This window comes from Telmatherina bonti (assembly GCF_933228915.1).
Source record: "Telmatherina bonti genome assembly, chromosome: 7".
NCBI classification, from domain to species: domain Eukaryota; kingdom Metazoa; phylum Chordata; class Actinopteri; order Atheriniformes; family Telmatherinidae; genus Telmatherina; species Telmatherina bonti.
The window spans coordinates 13,021,052-13,039,571 of NC_136625.1; the positions used below are offsets into that span (position 1 = coordinate 13,021,052).

Below are 18,520 nucleotides of genomic sequence, written 5' to 3' on the forward strand. Positions count from 1 at the left end.
GAAATATTGATACTTTTTGGGATGTTTTGACAACCTACATGTATAACATTAAGCAAACATTTCAAATAAAGTATTTTGGAAAATATCATGTAAAATCTTTTTTTGTGTGATCATGTAAATTTTTACAAGAAACAGAAATGATGTATAAGATGCCATGAAAAAATGGACTAGCATGTAAAGCCATGTTTTAGTTTGCATGTTTACATTTTCTAAATCAGTTGTATAGAATCGGATACTAGCACTTCTTCTCTGCTATGTCGAATGTATTTGTGAGGAATAATATCTGTGGACATTTTATACACTAACTAAATAATGACTTAAAACAATTTGTCAGTCATTTATAAGAAAAATCTATAGTTTAAAGAAAAAAGTTAAATCAGTTGCATAGAATCGGATACTAACACTTCTCTGCTACGTCGAATGTATTTGTGAGGAAAAATATCTGTGGACATTTTAAACACTAACTAAATAACGAATATAAAACAATTTGTCAGTTATTTATAAGAAAAATCTTGAAGGTTTTTATTCATAATTACTTGATAAGAAAACTCTATAGTTTAAAGAAAAAAGTTAAAATAAAAAAGGATCTTATTGTACTGCAGGCCTGTACTCAAAAACTGCCCACCCATAACAAAATAAGTATAGCTCTGCAACTACAAGGTCTATATGAATTATTTTTTTAATCATATAGAAAGGAATAATTGTGAGATGTGAAAAAATGTGTAAAATCTGTTTGTGTGTTACTGGTGAAAAATAAATAATGAAGAATGAATAAGGAAGAATAAATAAAGCACACGGCAAAAATGAAAAAAGGTTTCAGGCTTGTTAACACAAAGAAGAAGCCTTTTCTTTCTGATCCAGATGTAGCTCCAAATGTCAATCAAATTACAATCAACAACGGTAAACTCTGATAAACCTGAACCAGAGCAAAATTAGATGTTTTTGTACAGACAGTGGCCATTTTGTCAATCCAATTCAATTCAATTCAACTTTATTTATATAGCGTCAAATCACGGCAATGCCATCTCAAGACGCTTTACAGACAGAGAAGAAAACATAATGAAAGCCAATTCATAACAGCCTATATAAGGAAACAACAGATTGAGTTGGAGGTCCAACTCAATCTCCCATCCTGAGCGAGCACACTGGCAACAGTGGGAAGGAAAAAACTCCCTTTTAAGAGGAAGGAAACCTCCGGCAGAACCCGGTTCAGGGACAGGCAGCCATCTGCCTCTGCTGTGTGGGGGGAAGAGGACAGAAAGACAACAGACAACAGGAACTGCTACTCCCGGCCAGGGAGACCTGCTGAGACAGGAGACATACATGTTAATGATGCAACACTGTTATGGGGGGGGGGGGGATAAAAGAGAGAGATAAAGTGAAAGAAGCTCAGTGTATCAGGAAATGTCCCTCAGCAGTCTAAACCTATAGCAGCATAACTAAGGGATGCTAACCATCCCTAGCTATAGGACTTATCAAAAAGATAAGTCTTCAGCCTAGTCTTAAAGGTGGGGAGGGTGTCTGCTTCCCTAACACTAACTGGGAGCTTATTCCATAAGAGAGGGGCCTGATAACCAAAGGCTCTGCCTCCTGCTCGGCTCTTTGAGACTCTAGGAACCACAAGTAAGCCTGCAGTCTGCGAACGAAGTACTCTACTTGGTATATAAGGAACAATGAGGTCTTTGATATATAGTGGTGCCTGGTTGTGGAGGGCTTTATATGTAAGGAGAAGGATTTTAAATTCTATTCTAGATTCAACAGGCAGCCAATGAAGAGAGGCTAAAACTGGAGAAATATGATCTCTCATGCTGGTTCTGGTCAGGACTCTGGCTGCAGAATTCTGGATCAGCTGAAGGGTTTTCAGGGCATATTTAGGACAGCCCAGTAATAGAGAGTTACAGTAATCTAGTCTTGAAGTAACAAAAGCGTGAGCCAGTTTTTCTGCATCTGGAAAACTGGTTCATGCTTTGGCTATATTGCGTAAATGAAAGAAGGCTGTTTTAGTAGCCTGCTTAATATGTGGGCCAAAGGACAGGTCAGGGTCAAATATTACTCCAAGGTTTCTCACTGTAGCACTGGAAGCTATCCAGGTTCATAACTTCATAGGACTTGTCATTTACATGAACGAACTGAAGTCTATCAGATAAATATGATTTAAACCAGCTTAACGCTGTACCTGTTCTAGTCTTTGTAACAGAATGTTATGATCGACTGTATCAAATGCAGCACTAAGATCAAGCAAGATAAGTACGGACAGAAGTCCTTTGTCTGAGGCCATAAGAAGGTCATTAGTAACTTTCACCAATGCTGTCTCAGTACTATGATGAGCTCTAAATCCTGACTGAAACTCTTCAAATAAATTATTTCTGCTTAGGTGGGCATGTAGCTGAGCTGAAACTATTTTCTCCAGAATTTTGGACATAAACGGGAGATCAGATATAGGTATATATTTGCTATCACCTCTGGATCCAGAGATTGCTTTTTAAGTAAAGGCTTGATTACAGCAGTTTTAAATGATTTTGGTACATATCCTGCCACTAAAGACATAGTGATAAGATTTAATTGTGATGTATCAATTAAAGGGAAAATGTCCATAAAGAAGCTTGTTGGGAGAGGGTCTAAGATACAGGTGGATGGTTTAGATGAAGCTTATTATTTTATTATTAGTTTATTTTATAAGATTATTTTATAATATTATTTTATTTAATTCAGAGGGTTGGACAGGACAGAAACTATTTAGATACAAGTCAGATCCTGGTTCTAGGGATGCTTTGGAGATCACAACAGGCTCAACATTATAAGTAGAAGGAAGAATATTGTGGATCTGATCTCTAATAGTATCAATTTTATTCCTGAAAAAATACATGAAATCATCACAGCTAAGTGAGAAAGGAATACATGGCTCCACAGCGCTCCGACTCCTAGTAAGCCTAGCTACAGTGCTGAAAAGAAACCTAGGGTTGTTTTTGTTTTCCTCTATCAATGATGAATGATAAGCTGTTCTTCACCCTGTTGGAGCTTTAAAATGATAACACATATAGCTACAATATTACACAAGGAAAGGTTGGTTTAGATGGCAACTATTAGTTGATTGAAAAGCAGCATATAAGAAGGGGGAATTTCTCTCTTTCTGACAGCAATACAATATAAAATCTAACAAATACATATTCTCAGAGTGACATTTACACTCACAAACACTTACATGTACAGGTATGTACATTTAAAATAACTTCAAAATATTGAAAAGTTGCTCTCACAGTGGTGGGAACACTGGATTTTTGAGTCGTAGATATCTGGGATTAAATGTTTTAGGACCTTTCAGATCCATTTTGACCTGGAAATTGTAACGTGGATGTAAATGAGTAAAAATAAACTAAATAAAAAAATTAAATGTTTTAAAAAAATATAAAATATGTAACTTTATATATTGAAGAAAAATGCAAACAAATGTTAAAGGTAGGACAAAAGGGGAAGAATACTCCCTTTAAGAAGCTGTTGCAAAAGGGTGGGAAGCTATTTATCTATTGAATTGCTTGAAATAAATATAGCTCCAGCTTCAATAATGTAAAATGTAATTATATATTAGTTTGTCAGTTAATTCAAAATATTTTCTTTTATTTTGAATAAACGAAAAACGACGGAAGCCGACAAGGATCAAAATTTGTTTCTGCGCTTCCGCGTTGAGAGAAATCTGTGAAACACGGGCAGAGACGAGTTCACTCACCTAAATACTTGTCGGCAGGTATGTTACAGGTTACGGTCGCTAAACACAGACTACTAAACCGTTGTCCCCTAAAACGTCTGACAAATATAAATATTCATCCGTTTTTGCTGATAACAACTAAAGGCGTAACAATCCACTGATTACCGAACTGCTAGCTAGCATGCTAACATTAGCTTACTCACTTTTACCTTCCGAAATGAGGCTATACTTTTGCCACTGGGTGTGGGGGGGGGGAGTTTTTGGACGATGATTTGCAGTTTTGTGACCTTTCACATGGTGTACATTTCTACTGTGAGCGAGCAATAAATCAAAGTAATATGTAGGATATTTTAGTATCCAGTGAGCCCTCTGTTTCTCAGGAATGTTGTTTTGTTTGCAGGACAGGAGCATCCCTGCAGCAGGACGACTAAACAGGACAGTAGTGCTATGTCAGCAGACGCCCCCCTGCTCCTGCCATCCTCATAGTCTTCATCATGTCTCTGGCAGACAACCCTCACCTGCTTCTCGGCAGGATTCGCTTCTTGAACAGATGCATTGAAAGTTTCAGGAAGAGCGAGCCGGTGCCCGAGTGTCTGTGTTATGTCCCTAAAGAGGTGTGCTACAAAATCTGCAAGGATTCATCATCCGGCTCCTCTGCCTCCACTGGTGCCTCTGCAGGAGGCTCTACCACCGGGAAAACCCTCATTTCTGTCTTTGAAAGTCCACATCAGATTCCCCAAAACAAGAAAACATGCAAGTGTAACATTGAACCAAAGAAAGGGACCTGCATCCGGACTACAGGGGAAGAATACTGCAACAGCCAGGGCCTTTGGGTCAAAATGAATAAAGTGAGTTACGGTTACTGGTGCAGTCATCCTGCTATTCCTCTCTACTTTTTTTCTACAGGTTCAGAAAAAAACACCGTGGCCATAATTCATTGCTTAACAGCTGCAATAGCAACTTTTAACCTTTGTACCAAGAGATTGATGATCTTCAGTTTTATGCCAACTGTAATGCCAAGTTGCCCAACAACAGATAAAACAAAACTTTTAAATGGTTTAAAATCTTGTGATTTTTTTAAAATCTATTTTTAATTGTAATAAATACAATTAGTAAATGTTTGATTTGGTATTACAACTAATCTAAACCTTCCTGTAACTATTCATGCAGATTTACTGAAGAACCCAGGTGTACAGTATATTTAATGTTAACACTATAAACTGGAAAAGTTGTTTGCAACTAAAACAGAAAAACTTTCTTAGAAACAAAGAAATCCAAGCAGAGTTTTCAGAAAAAAAAAAACAACTAAATGAATTTGATCCTAAATGTCCAGAATCAGGCCTGTTTAGCTGACCTGACAAGCATAAGTGTCTTCTGAATATCACTGATAAATGCTTTAGCCATTGCTTGTGTTGTACCAGTATTTTGCTTTTAATTGCAAATCAATCTTTATTCCTAAATTTTCCCAGCAGCCAGCGAGGTGGATGGGAAATCCTTGTGACAGAGATTAATCTTAGTTTGTCTTAAACAGAAATAAAGTGTGTTAAGCTGAAGTAACAACTGTTCAAGCTGTCAGTTTTACAATAATAACTATGCCGTGAAATAAGTTTTGAAATGGGTTACACTGAAAAGAACTGTATTTTTTACTTTAAAAAAAATGTCAAATCTATAAAATCTTAAAATAATAATCCTGTAATAACAGAGTTACAGCGTGATGCTAGTGTTTGTCCGTGATATTTCTAATGACCTTATGATCTGTGCGTGTTCCCAGGAACAGCTGGAAGAGTATCGTCCAGGCCAGGAGCTGGAAGAAGGATGGATCCTGGTGTGTAAACATACAGAGGGAGGTGACAGGCTGGTGCCTGTGGAGTCTCCGGAGTCTGTCTGCAGGCACCAGCAGCTCTTCGGCTACGACCACAAACCCTGTAACAGATGGGAGCAGGTGGTGGATGTGGAGAATGCGCTTCACATTGGCTCCAAACCCAAAATTGCAGAGTGTGACACCGCCGCTATCCAGAAGCTAAGGTTATCTTGTTTACATAAAGTAGATCATCATCATGGTGCTGCCGACTGTTTAATTAATATGCAAAGTTTTTACATTGCAGGTATGTTCCTCCTACCTGGACATACGAATGTGACGAGGACCTGGTGCACTACTTCTATGACCACATAGGAAGAGAGGACGGGAACCTGGGGAGTGTGAAGCAGTGTGTGACCAGCATCGATGTGTCCTCATGTTCAGTGAGTTACACTTACATTTCCAGTTTCCTTTATCCTGTAAGGCTTAAACTATCTCATCTTGTTTGAAAAATTAAAAAAAAAAATATATATATATGAATGTTCAATATTGGCTTTTTTGTAACAATATACTGGTTTTGTCCAACTCCTAATTTCTGATATTTCCAATACTAATATTTCTGGAACGGGTTATTCTTAACAAACAAAATTATCTGTAAAACTTCACACAACATGTCTTATATTTTATCATTTTGAATTAGAAGAGAAGAATCTGAAGAGTTTGATGTATAATATGTGCATGCTGTGTAAAAGCTGTTTGATTAAAAAAGTTAAAACTGATACCAAAAATTTCCAATATTACACTTTTGTACTGATATCGGCCAATAATATCGGTAGGCTGATAATATCTGACATCTTTAAATTAAACTAGATTATTTTTAATCAGTTGTGGATGAAATTGCAAGAGTATTATCAAGATGTTTAACTGATTAAGTAAATCCCGGTTGTCTCTGCAGCATGATTATAGATTTTTTTTAAAAATTCACTAATCAAACTACAATGATATTTACTGACAGGAGGATCCCACCGGGGGGGTGAGCTGTCTGACAGACGGCGACACTGAAACTTTCTGGGAGAGCGACGGCATGCAGGGACAGCACTGGATCCGCCTGCACATGAAGAGAGGCACGGTTGTCAAGTAAGAAGCTTCAAGTAAAACTTAGTGAAGACCAGTTGCGCTGTGTTTGCATATTATTCCCTGATAAGGAGCGTAAGGGTTCCCAGTTTCTTCAGATTGTGGTTTAGTTTAGTACTTTGTTGCACAATATTTACCAAAGGTGAGATCATGCTAATAAACATCTCTAATGTGCTGCATAACTAGATGATTTTCATCTATTCAGTCACAACCCAAGTAGACACAAATCTACCTTTTTTCAGCCAAATCTTTTCTTCTTCTACTTTTGGCCTTTCTGATGACTAATGACACCAGTTTGTCACAAATCTGTGGAGATGTTCTGCTGTTCTTTACAAACAATGCTAGTCTGGTGAACATGCCATGCTCACCATCTGGGAGTGTTATAATATTTGCTGATGCCAGTCTGACTGTGGAACTATAGTAATAACGTACAGATGCATCTCTGTCAGCAGATACTATGTAAATTTAAAACTTCCCTTTTTTAATCTAACCTCAACAATTAGCTGCAGCTCTGAGTTGAGTTTTCTTCTCTGCCAAATGAGCAAGACATGCTTTTGAACTGCACCTAATTTAATTGATCTGAATATGTAATATTTTATACAGCTTCCATCTACCACCATGTTTGTTAGCTTGATAAAAAAAAAAATCGTCACAGTAAAACCAGATTTTATAAGGCGACCGCAAATGTTGATGCTGTTGATGTTTTATGCGATGCTGTGGCTTTTCATCTGATTAATGAGAATCATCTACAGCCTGATCTGACTTTATCACATTGATGGTGCTGAGAAGGTTTCTTAAAATTAGTTTGTTAGTTTTTCTGAAGTTGTAACAACTATTTTGTTCCTCTGGTGCAGTTAAACCGTCACAAGTAAATAAGTAACCGTTCAGTGAGCTTAAACACTGCTGCTGGGTTTAAGATGACCTTATCTTTGTTACACTTCTATGGAAAGACTTTTATCAAGTTTATGTCATGCACTGGTTTGTTTGGACATCATATTTTATTCATGCTTGCTCTGAGGCATGCTCTTTTTTTTTTTCAGACATAGACCCTAAATTCTAACCTCAGATCAGAATTTCTATGTGCAAACTGTAAGGTCAGTCTGTAAAATGATATCTCAGCTCATTTTTAATCCTCATAACAAAATGTAGATCATATCTGTCGACTGTGTGTAAAAAAAACCAAAAACCAACACATTTTTAAATTGGTTTCTATATTGAAATACACTTTTATTATCAATACATGTGCATAATAGAGACACTTTAATAAATCTGTAATAAAAGAAGTGTTGCAGGTGATTGGTTTTTACTCTCGTCCCTGCATGAAGGAAGGTTTAACAAGAATAACGAAGCAGCGACGAAAGATAAATGAAACCATGAAAGTGTTGCATTGATTTGGTTCATTCGTCGGCTCTCTATAGACACCAGCATCACACTGTGACGGCTCCTTACTCGTGTCATCGCCCCTGCAAACTGATTTATTTTGGGTCCAGCTGCCAGTTTCTATCCAGTTTAATCTTACACTTTTTATTTTAAAGAATTTTCTTCTCTGCATGTGTGTTGTAGAGGCAACATTGTTTGTCTAAAACAACTGTCTCCATAGATCGATGCACTGATTTTTTTTTTTTTTTTTTTTAAAGCAAGATTGTGTCATTAGCCAAACTCATCTGATTTGATTTATTTGTTTTTTTCCTCTGGACTCTTCCCTGCATGACTTTTTTGGTTCGTTCTGTGACCGAGCTCCTGTTTAATAACCTGCTGGGGCTCTTTTACTTTTAACCTTCTCTATGAAACCTCACACCTTGTTTTCTTACCACTTATTTGCATCCTTGGTGTTTCCCTGCAGCACAAGGAGAAAAAAAAAGAAGCAAAACAGCAAATCACTTATCCTCATTTGCATAATGGCTGGATTTCTAATTGGTAAAGTCCAAACAAGTTGTCGCTTATGCTTCTGTTTTCCACTAGTAAGTTGTTACTGACTGTGGACTCAACGGACGACAACTACATGCCCAAGAGAGTCACAGTGTACGGAGGAGAAGGGGACAATCTGAAGAAGTTTAGTGACGTCACCATCGACGAGTGAGCTTCCTCCCATGATGTTTACAATTCGATTCACAAATAAGAGCTTCAAATTACAGACTTGGGCCAAAAAAAGTTATGTTTGTTTCATTTGTCCGCAGTAACCTGATTGGGGAAATATGCGTACTGGAGGACATGACCTCCTACCTGCCTGTCATCGAGGTTCGAATTGAGGAATGTAAAGGTCAGACTTTTTAATATCTCTGTGTTTTATATTTCAATGTTTAATGCAGTAGCTTCTGTAAGTGACCCCAGATTGTTTTTTTTTGTTTGTTTTTCCTTTGTGTTTTCCAGACGAGGGAATAGATGTCAGGATCCGAGGTTTAAAGATCAAGTCATCATGTGAAAGGGACCTGGGTCTGAACGCAGATGTTTTTCAGCCCTCTAACCTGGTGCGCTACCCCCGTCTGCAGGGCACCCCTCCTGAAGTCCTGTACCGCAGAGCTTTAGTCATCCAGAGGTCGGCCGGCGCTTTTTAAACTTCCATGCTGTTATAGTCACGTCTCATGCATTTAGACCCTTTTTTTTTTTTTTTTGTTTGTTTTTTTTGTTTTAGGAAGTCACATCGTCGGTGTAAAAGCAGTAAAGTTTTGTATTTGCTGTATTTTAAGCCGAGAATATTTACTTCTGTCTCTGCAGGTTCATCTGCCTCCTGGACAACGTGTTGCCTCACCTGGTTCCTGCCTGGGACTACAGCCTGGGGACCTTCAGCCAGATTAAAGTGAGTCAAGCCCAAAACTTTTAATGTACTCTGAAGCCACTCTGTTATGAGAAGGGCTGGTGAGGTACATCCCAAGGACAACTCCCACAGACCGAAGAAAATCCCAATTATCTTGTGTTCTGCTCTGTTCTGTGAGCAAAGAAAAACAGCAGATTACTGTGAAATCTCTATTTAAATTGTTATTTAATTAATTTAATATTTCTGTAGCCACTGCTCTCGTTTGGCATCTTTAAAGGCTTCTGTGTGATTTTAGGATATTTCTATTATTTCCACTTACTTGTGCGCTCATTGTTGAATCCCTGCTTTACATCAGCTTCTCTGCTGATGTTGGAGGAACTTCTGCTACTGAATCCAGAAACTGTTCTTTTGCTGCTGATTTGTATTAATGTTGGTGTTTTATCTGTCACTGCATCAGTCTTACCCCCCTCCTTTTACCAAAACTGACTAAATTGTGTACTGATTCATGTCTTTTGCTTTTCTTTCTTTTCTCTTCATCACACAGACACTGTTACAAACTAATGTGGAAAAACAAGCCATATGTCTGTATTTGCAATTGTCATTTTCCCTTTGTTTGTTGTCAATCTGTCCTTTTTGCTCTCTGATGTCTCACACTAAGATGAGAATCCTGAACAGCCACAGTGGGACGTGTTTTGCATGATGACTATGTTATAATATTTGATCAAATATAATGGAAGTGACTCCAATGAAGTTAAGTTTTTGTTCATAAAAATAAACAATCAGCTGGTTTTTGTTTTTCATCCCTTGTGTGTTCTTTGTCCCCATCTAGAACATAAAGCAGTTCTTACTGCTGTCCAAGCGCCGCTCCGCCCTCATCACCCAGTGCCTAAAGGACTCGGAGACCAGTAAGCCAAACTTCATGCCTCGGCTTTACATAAACAGACGCCTGGCCATGGAGCACAGAGACAACCCGTCTCTGGACCCCAGCTGCAAGAACGCTGTCTTCAGTCAGGTACTGACTGGCGCGAAGCCGGAAAGACAAAGGAAGCTCCTCTGATTTTGTTTGTTATTTAATTTAATTTTTAATTTATCTTTTCTCTTGCAGGTGTTTGAGGGTCTGAAGCCATCTGATAAACTTGAGAAGACTTTGGATTATAGGTGTGTGTTCCCATCGCTTTATGCCTTTTATGTTTCAAACCTGTAACTCAAGTTAAAATCTAATTTCTCATACATCATTAAAATCCATCAGATGGCCCGCTCGCTATGACCAGTGGTGGGAATGCAAATTCATCGCGGAGGGAATCATCGACCAAGGTGGAGGATTTCGGGACAGCCTGGCAGACATGTCGGAGGAGCTGTGTCCCAGCTCAGCCGAGTGTCCCATGCCTCTGTCTTTCTTCACTCGCACTTCCCACCAGGTAGTCACTTCTTCTCATGGCTGCTGACACGCCGTCAGGATCAGACAGGACTTCAATGTCCTCGCTTTACTCACTCTGTCATTTGGTCTTATGTCAGGGCGCCTTGGAGGCCAGAGATTACTACGTTCCCACCCCTTCCTGTAAAGACTTTCACAAGTATGAGTGGATCGGTCAGCTCATGGGGGCCGCGCTCAGGGGGAAAGACTTCTTGGTGAGTAATCTTATTGCAAGCTGTCTCAGGACATCTGTATCACTATGAAATAATAATAATTTATGGTATTTACATTTATGTGACACCTCTTGGGGAAAGATTTAAAATGATCTGTATTTAAGGCTGGATAAATGCCCACGGTGATTCTAAAGGAATTACAAATCAGCCATAAAACCCTGTGAAAAATATTAAATATTTACAGATTAGTTTGTTATCATAAAGCTAGCCTTTCAATCTTTGTAGCAACAAACTAAAAACCTTCCCAAGAAGTTTAGAGCCATTTGTTAGTATCAGCATTCAAATATTACAACTTTATCGACTTTTATCAGCTTTATTTAAACTTTTATAAGATATTCTTTGTTGATGCCGTCCGTTTTCTGTTCATTTGAACTGGTATTCTCTCTGTTTAGACAGTCAGTTTTATCTGCACGCTCTGCAAATCTGCTTTTCATTTTCATTTCCTTGTTGTTTTTAAATTTGTGTGTTTTTATTTCTAAGGGACCATGTGCATTTTCAAATATAAATGTTGACTTTTGATGCACAGCACCGGAATTAGCCATGTACAAATTCACATCTACATTCCTCTGGCAGGGCACATTGCCCTCACAAATGCCATATATGATTACACCCCCCAACTCAAGCAGACACAAACACACGTCTTGTCAACATCATCAGAAAAATCAAAAAGTTAATATTTAGAGTGATATAAGCTAGTAGCTATAGATTTGATTGGTTCTATTCTATTGAGATTTAAAACAATTATAGATGAGTTATTACATTAGTGTGTATTTGATTTTAAGTCTGTGTGTCTGTCCTGCAGGTCTTGGCTCTGCCTGGGCTGGTGTGGAAGCAGCTGACTGGTGAGGCCGTCAGCTGGAGCACAGACTTCCCTGCAGTGGACTCAATGCTGGTGAGGATGATCAAGTCATGCACACACTGTAAATTGTTTTACAGTTTTCTCCTTATAGAGAAGAAGGAACCTCAAACGTTTCTGAACAGTTCGGTATATGTTACATCCCATGATGTTTACCTCTGTAATCTGACAGTTCTGAATATGGTAAATAGATTTAGTTTCATGTCACACATCCTCCTCTAACTTTCTCATCTCTGCTTTAGGGCATACAGATAGATTTTACTGGACTGGCCACTGATTCTTCTTCCCTCTCAGTTAAATCCAATCAATTGTGTGTTCAGGTGAACTTACTAGAGGCCATGGAGAACATGGACAAAGAGACCTTTGAGTTCAGGTTTGGGGAGGAGCTGGTCTACAGCACCCCGCTAATTGATGGTCAAATGGTGGAGCTGATCCCTGGTGGCAGTAACGTGGCAGTTCGCTATGAGGACCGCAGCGAGTTCATCCGCCTAGTGCAGAAAGCTCGTCTAGAGGAGAGCAAGCAACAGGTGAGACTTCTATTATCCACTCCTTTTTTGTGTTTTGCCATTTTTTAGTTTAATCTCCTTCAGTAACTGTGAAGAGTGTGCGCCTGAATATTTGTTTATCTGTTAATGTGCACCATAGATTGCAGCCATGCAGGCGGGGCTGCTGAAGGTGGTTCCTCAGGCTGTGTTGGACCTGCTAACCTGGCAGGAAGTGGAAAAGAAAGTGTGTGGAGACCCAGAGATCTCAGTGGAAGCTCTGAAACGGCTCAGTGAGTATCTGGAATTAACAAAAAACTGGCTCTAAAGAGTAAAGGCTTAACCTTTGTACCAGAGGACCAAAGGGAAGTAGTAAAGCCAGATTACTTTAGCTCTGGTCAGCAGATAGTTTGCCTCATCACAGAGTGAAAAGCACAAAATGGTAAAAATGTTAAATTGAATCAAATTAAACTATAAAGTGCTTTTCATGCCAAGGGCAACACAAATATTGTGAAAGTTTTGTTTTCATTTCTTGCTTTTAAACTGCAGTTTAAGCTTATTTTTTTGTTTTTTACATGTTGCGTTGTTGCAGATTTAACATCTTTTGTTGCAGGTCAAAGAAAAGACATAGAAAAGAATAAATTAAATGATGATAACCTTTTGACACCCCCCCCCCCGCCAGCACGTTTTGAAGACCTGGAGCAAAGTGATGTTAGAGTACAACACTTATGGGAGGCGCTGACAAACTTCACCAATGGTCAGTTCACTGATTTTAACGCCACCTCTTTTTTTTTCTTTTTATTGTAGTCGTATGAAGATATTATTCTTGCGTTACTTGTGTCTAAATAAGTGAAACGGTTTAATCACAGTTATTTTCATCTTCTTTTTCAGAGGATCGCAGCAGATTTCTGAGGTTTGTAACCGGTAGAAGTCGTCTTCCTGCACCTATTTACATCTTCCCTGACAAAATAGGGTGAGCTCAAGTAGATCCCAGTTAATTTTTTTTTTATAAAGTGCTTTTTTCTACCAATGTGGACATTATTTGCTTATAAAACACCATTGCAACATGTTTGTGTTTCCTGATTCAGCTCTGAAACAACTGATGCACTTCCACAGTCCTCCACATGTTCCAGCTCCCTTTATCTACCCAACTATCAAAGGTACAAAGAGTTGTGTGTTTTTTTATGCTTTCTTACAAATTTTACACTGTTAAACAGTTGTCTCTTTATGCTTACAATGTCACCTTTATTGTATCCATATAAATTACTTACTTGCATCAATAATGTCACAATGATTATATTTTTATCATCTTCTTTTTCTGTGCTGCAGTGCAAAGGTTTGTGAGGAAAAGCTGCGTTATGCTGCGTACAATTGTGTGGCCATTGACACTGACATGAGTCCCTGGGAGGAGTGATGTCATCTCTCTCCTGCAACACTGAATGCTCCTCAGCCCACAGATCACAGCAAAATGGAGAAATCTCGCCAAGTTTATCATTATACTTTCACAACTGCCAATTAACAATAGCTGTATATAATAAAGAGCTATATGGAAACATGGAAGTGACTGATGGAGATTCTTGTTTACAACATAATTACTTTAAACCATATGCAATGCTGTGCAAATTTATTTAGCCACCCCTCATTTTTTAAATTTGAAAAAATATTCATCAATATGTTAAAACATTAATTGAAATACAGTATTTCAGGCAAATTCAGAGGTGGTGCAATTCTAATGGGCTAAAGAAGTCAACATTTGGAATGACCACCTTTAATCTTCAACATGAAGCCTTGTGGATAAGCGTTCCTGCAATTTCTTAAAGCAGTCCTCTATGATAGGTCTCCAGGTTTCTTAAAGAAATTTCCAAAGGTCTTCTTTGAATGCTGGTTGCTCTTCGTCCTGTTCTGTCAAACTGATCCCACGCTGCTTCAATGTGGTCAGGGCCAGGATCTGGGGAGAATTTAAAACTCCCTCAAACCTGGTGCCACTGATTTTTCAGTCCAGTTCTTGTGCCATTTGACATACCTTAACCGATTTTTTTTTTTTTACCTACTTTAATTGCATATTAACAGCCATAAAGATTATTTTTATGAGTACCTATGTAATAAATTATATTGAATAACAGTAAAATAAGCCCTGCGATGGACTAGCGAGCTGTCCAGGGTGTACCCTGCCTTTCGCCCAATGACTGCTGGGATGGGCTCCAGCTTCCCTGCGACCCTTCATTGGGATAAGAGGTTAGAATAATGAATGAACAGTAAAATAAGTTTTCCAGTTTGTAATACTAAGGGAAACTTAAGACTGATCATTAATTGACTTAAACTATTTTATCTGAATATTTCTTGAATACACTGTCTGATTTTACTTAGGTTCTTTATTTTAAATTTTATTTATTTGTTGGTTTAAAATTTGGATATAAAACAACGATAGTTATGTTATAAATAAAAGATTGTGATCTAATTAAACTTCTAAGCTACGAACGAGGAAACCTCGTCCGCAGTTGTCAGTGATCTCGCGAGAACTGGTGGCTTGAAACCTCCCCATGAGCCTTTGCGGTTCCTCTTTCTAGCCGGCGCCTGAGAATGGGTACGTGTTTTCATGCTTGGGTCGGGGGCACAATCTCTTTCCATCTGATGGTTTCACCCGAAAATATTCTTTAAATGGTTTGCCATATTAAAGCTAAATATTATTTACATTTATAAATGTCTAACTTTGCTGTTAGATGTCACGTTATTGTGTTAAAAAATAATTTACAGAGGTTGTCAGAAATGCTACAAGATGGCTGCTTACATTGCCTAAATAGCTAGCTGCATATGCTAAAATATGGAGCCCCACTGTTTGCTTTCAGTAATATTACGACTTTTAGTTGAGACCAGGGGTGTTTATGCAGTTTGCTTGCCATATGATTATTTTTAGTAGTTTTTTGTGAGCATTTGAAGACTGCAGGTGAACTTGTAGTGTTAGCATTAGCTAGCATGCTGGTCGTGATCACGTCTTTAGGCTGAAGCACTTGAGGGAAACCTGCAACAAAAAATAAATTTGGCGTTTTTCCTATGAAATCCTGTCTAGACTTTGACTTATATATAGTCAGTAGTCGCGTTAAGGTACAACAGTACTCCCTTTGTGGTTCGTCGCTAAGGTATACAGTTATTTAAAGATTTTTAAAATAAGATAAATCTTAACATAGAAGCAAATCTTAAAGCTCAGACTTGCTCGAAGTATTTAACTTGCTCTGCAGCACAATCCGGAAACATGTAAATTTGAAGTTATTAGTACAGTTCTGTTATCTGAGCTTGTATTTCATGTAAACTTGGTTGAAGTTATTAGTAAAATTCTGTTATCTGGGCTAGTATCCAATGTAAATATGAATTTATTAGTTAATTCTGTTATCTGAACTATCTAATGTAAATATGGTTGAAGTTATTAGTAAAATTCTGTTATCTGAGCTTGCATCTAATGGAATTCAGCCTTTTAAAATGGCTTTTAGTTGCTTGAGTGATGTGATGAATCTCTTGATGCGGAATCCAAATAAGAAATGCGGACAACCTTAACCTTGGAGAACTGATCACTCAAGCCTCTAGCAACTTTCTTGCTTTTGTTACGTGGTGATGGTTTGCTATCTAACATGCTTGTTGTTGTCCCTTGTTATTCATACAGGTATCTCAAGGGACAACTGGCATAAACGCCGTAAGACCGGTGGTAAACGCAAGCCCTACCACAAGAAGAGGAAGTATGAGCTCGGACGTCCTCCTGCAAACACAAAGGTGGGTTAGAATCAGAAGGTTGCTCCATTAAAAATGTTAAATGTTTCAGCGTGGATGATGAAAACTTGACCTTAGGTAGGTCTGTTTTTGAGCCGTCTTGGTTCAAAGCTTTGGGCTTACCAATGTTGGGACTTGTCATAGTTACACTGACACGCCTCAGTGCAGAATCGTGATGTGCTTTATTCTTGCTGCAGCTTAACTTCTGGACACTAATGAATTGTTTGTTTGTTTTTAATAGATTGGACCTCGTCGTATCCACACGGTGAGGGTTCGTGGTGGGAACAAGAAGTATCGTGCTCTGAGGTTGGATGTTGGAAACTTCTCATGGGGCTCTGAGTGTGAGTTTCTCGCCTAGCACTTGTTAAGCCATTTGTGATCCTAATCTTTCTATGATGATAACTTTGTCCAGTTCTGCTACTGAATGCAAGTGGTGACATTGAGACTTCTGAGAAAGACCTGCCTAATGTATTGCCTTTTTTCCCCCAAATATACATTGAAATATGGTTGTGGAATATTAATAAGATAATATTAAAAAGATTTTGTTTTCTTACATTGTTGACTTTGTACTCAGGCTGCACGCGCAAGACCAGGATCATTGATGTGGTCTACAATGCCTCTAACAACGAGCTGGTCAGAACCAAGACCCTGGTGAAGAACTGCATTGTCCTCATCGACAGTCTCCCCTTCAGGCAGTGGTATGAGTCCCACTACGCCACTCCTCTGGGACGCAAGAAGGGAGCCAAGCTGGTATGTAAAATGCTTTTAACTCTTTTATTTTAGTTTTAAATTCTCAAAAAGAGCAAGCCTGTGTTGGTAAAAATAAAGATGGCATTTACTGTTGTAATTTCACTTCTGGGGTGTTTTGCAGTTTCTGGTTGAATTTTCTGCATTAGTTCTAAATTGTAGATATTTGGAAATGTAAGCTTTTAAGGGTTTGATCTTGATTGGTGCAGACTAATCTAACATGTAGCAGTTTTTGTTGATCTTAGATTAAAAATGAATTGTTGTGGTGCTAGTCTTTCCATGATGATAACTTTGTCCAGTTCTGCTACTGAATGGAAGTGGTGATATTTGAGACTCTGAGAAAGACTTGTTACCCATCAGTGACAGCTGCTGTCACTTTTACATTTGCATCATCAGGTTTTGTGAAGTAAAACTTCAGTGTTTCATAGTCTTAAATGTGTCTTGTTTCCTCTCCTGCTTCAGACTCCAGAAGAAGAGGAGGTCCTCAACAAGAAGAGGTCAAAGAAGACCCAGAAGAAATACGATGAGCGGAAAAAGACAGCCAAAATCAGCTCTCTTCTGGAGGAGCAGTTCCAGCAGGGAAAACTGCTCGGTAAGTAACAACTGGTTTCCCTCTGCTGATCATACCAACTTCGTAGTGCACATTGGGTCATGTGCTTCATAGAAAGTTAAATTGCAGATAACAAGCTGCAGGCCTTCAAAATGTCAAAATTATCATGTAAATGCAAAGAAGCATGATCTGCAAAAGCATATGTTTAACATATGGGAATTTTTACAGCAGTGAACTGAATCCACCAAAAACCACTTGGCTCAAACAGTTTGAGAATGACAGACGTCTTTCAGTGTTCAAAGCTTCAAACGGCTCAGCCTGTGTTCTGCCAGAAAATACGGAAATGTGAGGACCATTGCCTTTGATTTAAGACTTGAAAAATTCAATTCAGCTTTATTTGTACAGTGTGACAAAAAATGAAAAGAACCACTTTAAAATCACAAGCTTTTTGAAATTCTTGTCACTAATTAAACTTCAGCATCAGTTTCTCAATCCAAATTCCTTATTGTGGTAAATAAAGCTTTCAAATTATACATTTTTGTTTGCAGTAGTAAGTTGAGGAATGAGCTCTATTGATCAGTTCTGTAGGGAAGTTGTGTGGGGTTGCAGTTCTTGCCTCCCTGATGGCACTCAGCAGCCTATGGTCACACAGATTATACTGGTGTCTAGAAATGGTTGAAGGTGTCAACATCTTAACTTAAAAACAGCAACAACAAAAAACTATTTGTGTAGGCATCTCCCATGCTTTTTCTAAGCTACAAACACATTTCTTAGAATGCAATTGATGTATTGACATCTGGTTATGTTTTCATCTTTTCCTCAAGCTTGCATCGCCTCCAGACCTGGACAGTGCGGCAGGGCAGACGGCTACATCCTGGAGGGCAAGGAGCTCGAGTTCTATCTGAGGAAGATCAAGGCCAAGAAAGGCAAATAGATGTACAGCTGTTTGATACAACAATAAAATACAAGTGTCCCATATGGATGTGCTGTTGGTGCTTTATTTTATCTGTATTGGAAGTGACTTGGCTCCCATCGTTTGGTGAACTGAAAGACTTTTGTAGAAGCTGAGAAGATATGAAACAGCATTTA

General features: G+C 38.4%; 2 protein-coding genes across 3 annotated transcripts; both read left to right on the forward strand.

Moving 5' to 3' along the window:
- Positions 1 to 3,676: 3,676 nt before the first annotated feature.
- hectd3 (HECT domain containing 3) lies at positions 3,677 to 13,935 on the forward strand. Of its 2 annotated transcripts, none has more exons than XM_079244288.1 (20): positions 3,677 to 3,742; positions 4,104 to 4,551; positions 5,475 to 5,728; positions 5,809 to 5,944; positions 6,517 to 6,638; positions 8,598 to 8,711; positions 8,813 to 8,895; positions 9,006 to 9,171; positions 9,351 to 9,432; positions 10,220 to 10,402; positions 10,496 to 10,548; positions 10,640 to 10,808; positions 10,906 to 11,019; positions 11,840 to 11,929; positions 12,214 to 12,420; positions 12,539 to 12,668; positions 12,989 to 13,132; positions 13,267 to 13,348; positions 13,464 to 13,535; positions 13,705 to 13,935. In XM_079244288.1, the coding sequence occupies exons 2-20, from the start codon at positions 4,198 to 4,200 to the stop codon at positions 13,787 to 13,789; spliced, it is 2,640 nt and encodes an 879-aa protein (XP_079100414.1). In that variant the 5' UTR covers positions 3,677 to 3,742; positions 4,104 to 4,197; the 3' UTR covers positions 13,790 to 13,935. The 2 variants fall into 2 exon arrangements, with proteins under 2 accessions (XP_079100414.1, XP_079100415.1); XM_079244289.1 differs by having other exon boundaries at positions 13,058 to 13,132.
- Positions 13,936 to 14,921: 986 nt separating this feature from the next.
- On the forward strand, positions 14,922 to 18,409 carry rps8a (ribosomal protein S8a). The gene is made up of 6 exons (XM_079243228.1): positions 14,922 to 14,959; positions 16,031 to 16,137; positions 16,376 to 16,475; positions 16,709 to 16,884; positions 17,344 to 17,473; positions 18,256 to 18,409. Exons 1-6 carry the CDS (start codon positions 14,956 to 14,958, stop codon positions 18,363 to 18,365), a joined length of 627 nt encoding a protein of 208 aa, XP_079099354.1. The 5' UTR covers positions 14,922 to 14,955; the 3' UTR covers positions 18,366 to 18,409.
- The last annotated feature ends 111 nt before the right edge of the window (positions 18,410 to 18,520 follow it).

What these genes read in the sequence shown, in the direction of transcription:
- hectd3 (XM_079244288.1), top strand. Translation starts at nt 4,198, where the DNA reads ATGTCTCTGGCAGACAACCCTCACCTGCTTCTCGGCAGGATTCGCTTC. An exon ending in AGAGCTTTAGTCATCCAGAG is followed by an intron (nt 9,172 to 9,350) that starts GTCGGCCGGCGC and finishes CTGTCTCTGCAG; the next exon opens with GTTCATCTGCCTCCTGGACA. An exon ending in TAGAGGAGAGCAAGCAACAG is followed by an intron (nt 12,421 to 12,538) that starts GTGAGACTTCTA and finishes TGTGCACCATAG; the next exon opens with ATTGCAGCCATGCAGGCGGG.
- rps8a (XM_079243228.1), top strand. An exon ending in GTCCTCCTGCAAACACAAAG is followed by an intron (nt 16,138 to 16,375) that starts GTGGGTTAGAAT and finishes TGTTTTTAATAG; the next exon opens with ATTGGACCTCGTCGTATCCA. An exon ending in GCAAGAAGGGAGCCAAGCTG is followed by an intron (nt 16,885 to 17,343) that starts GTATGTAAAATG and finishes CTCCTGCTTCAG; the next exon opens with ACTCCAGAAGAAGAGGAGGT.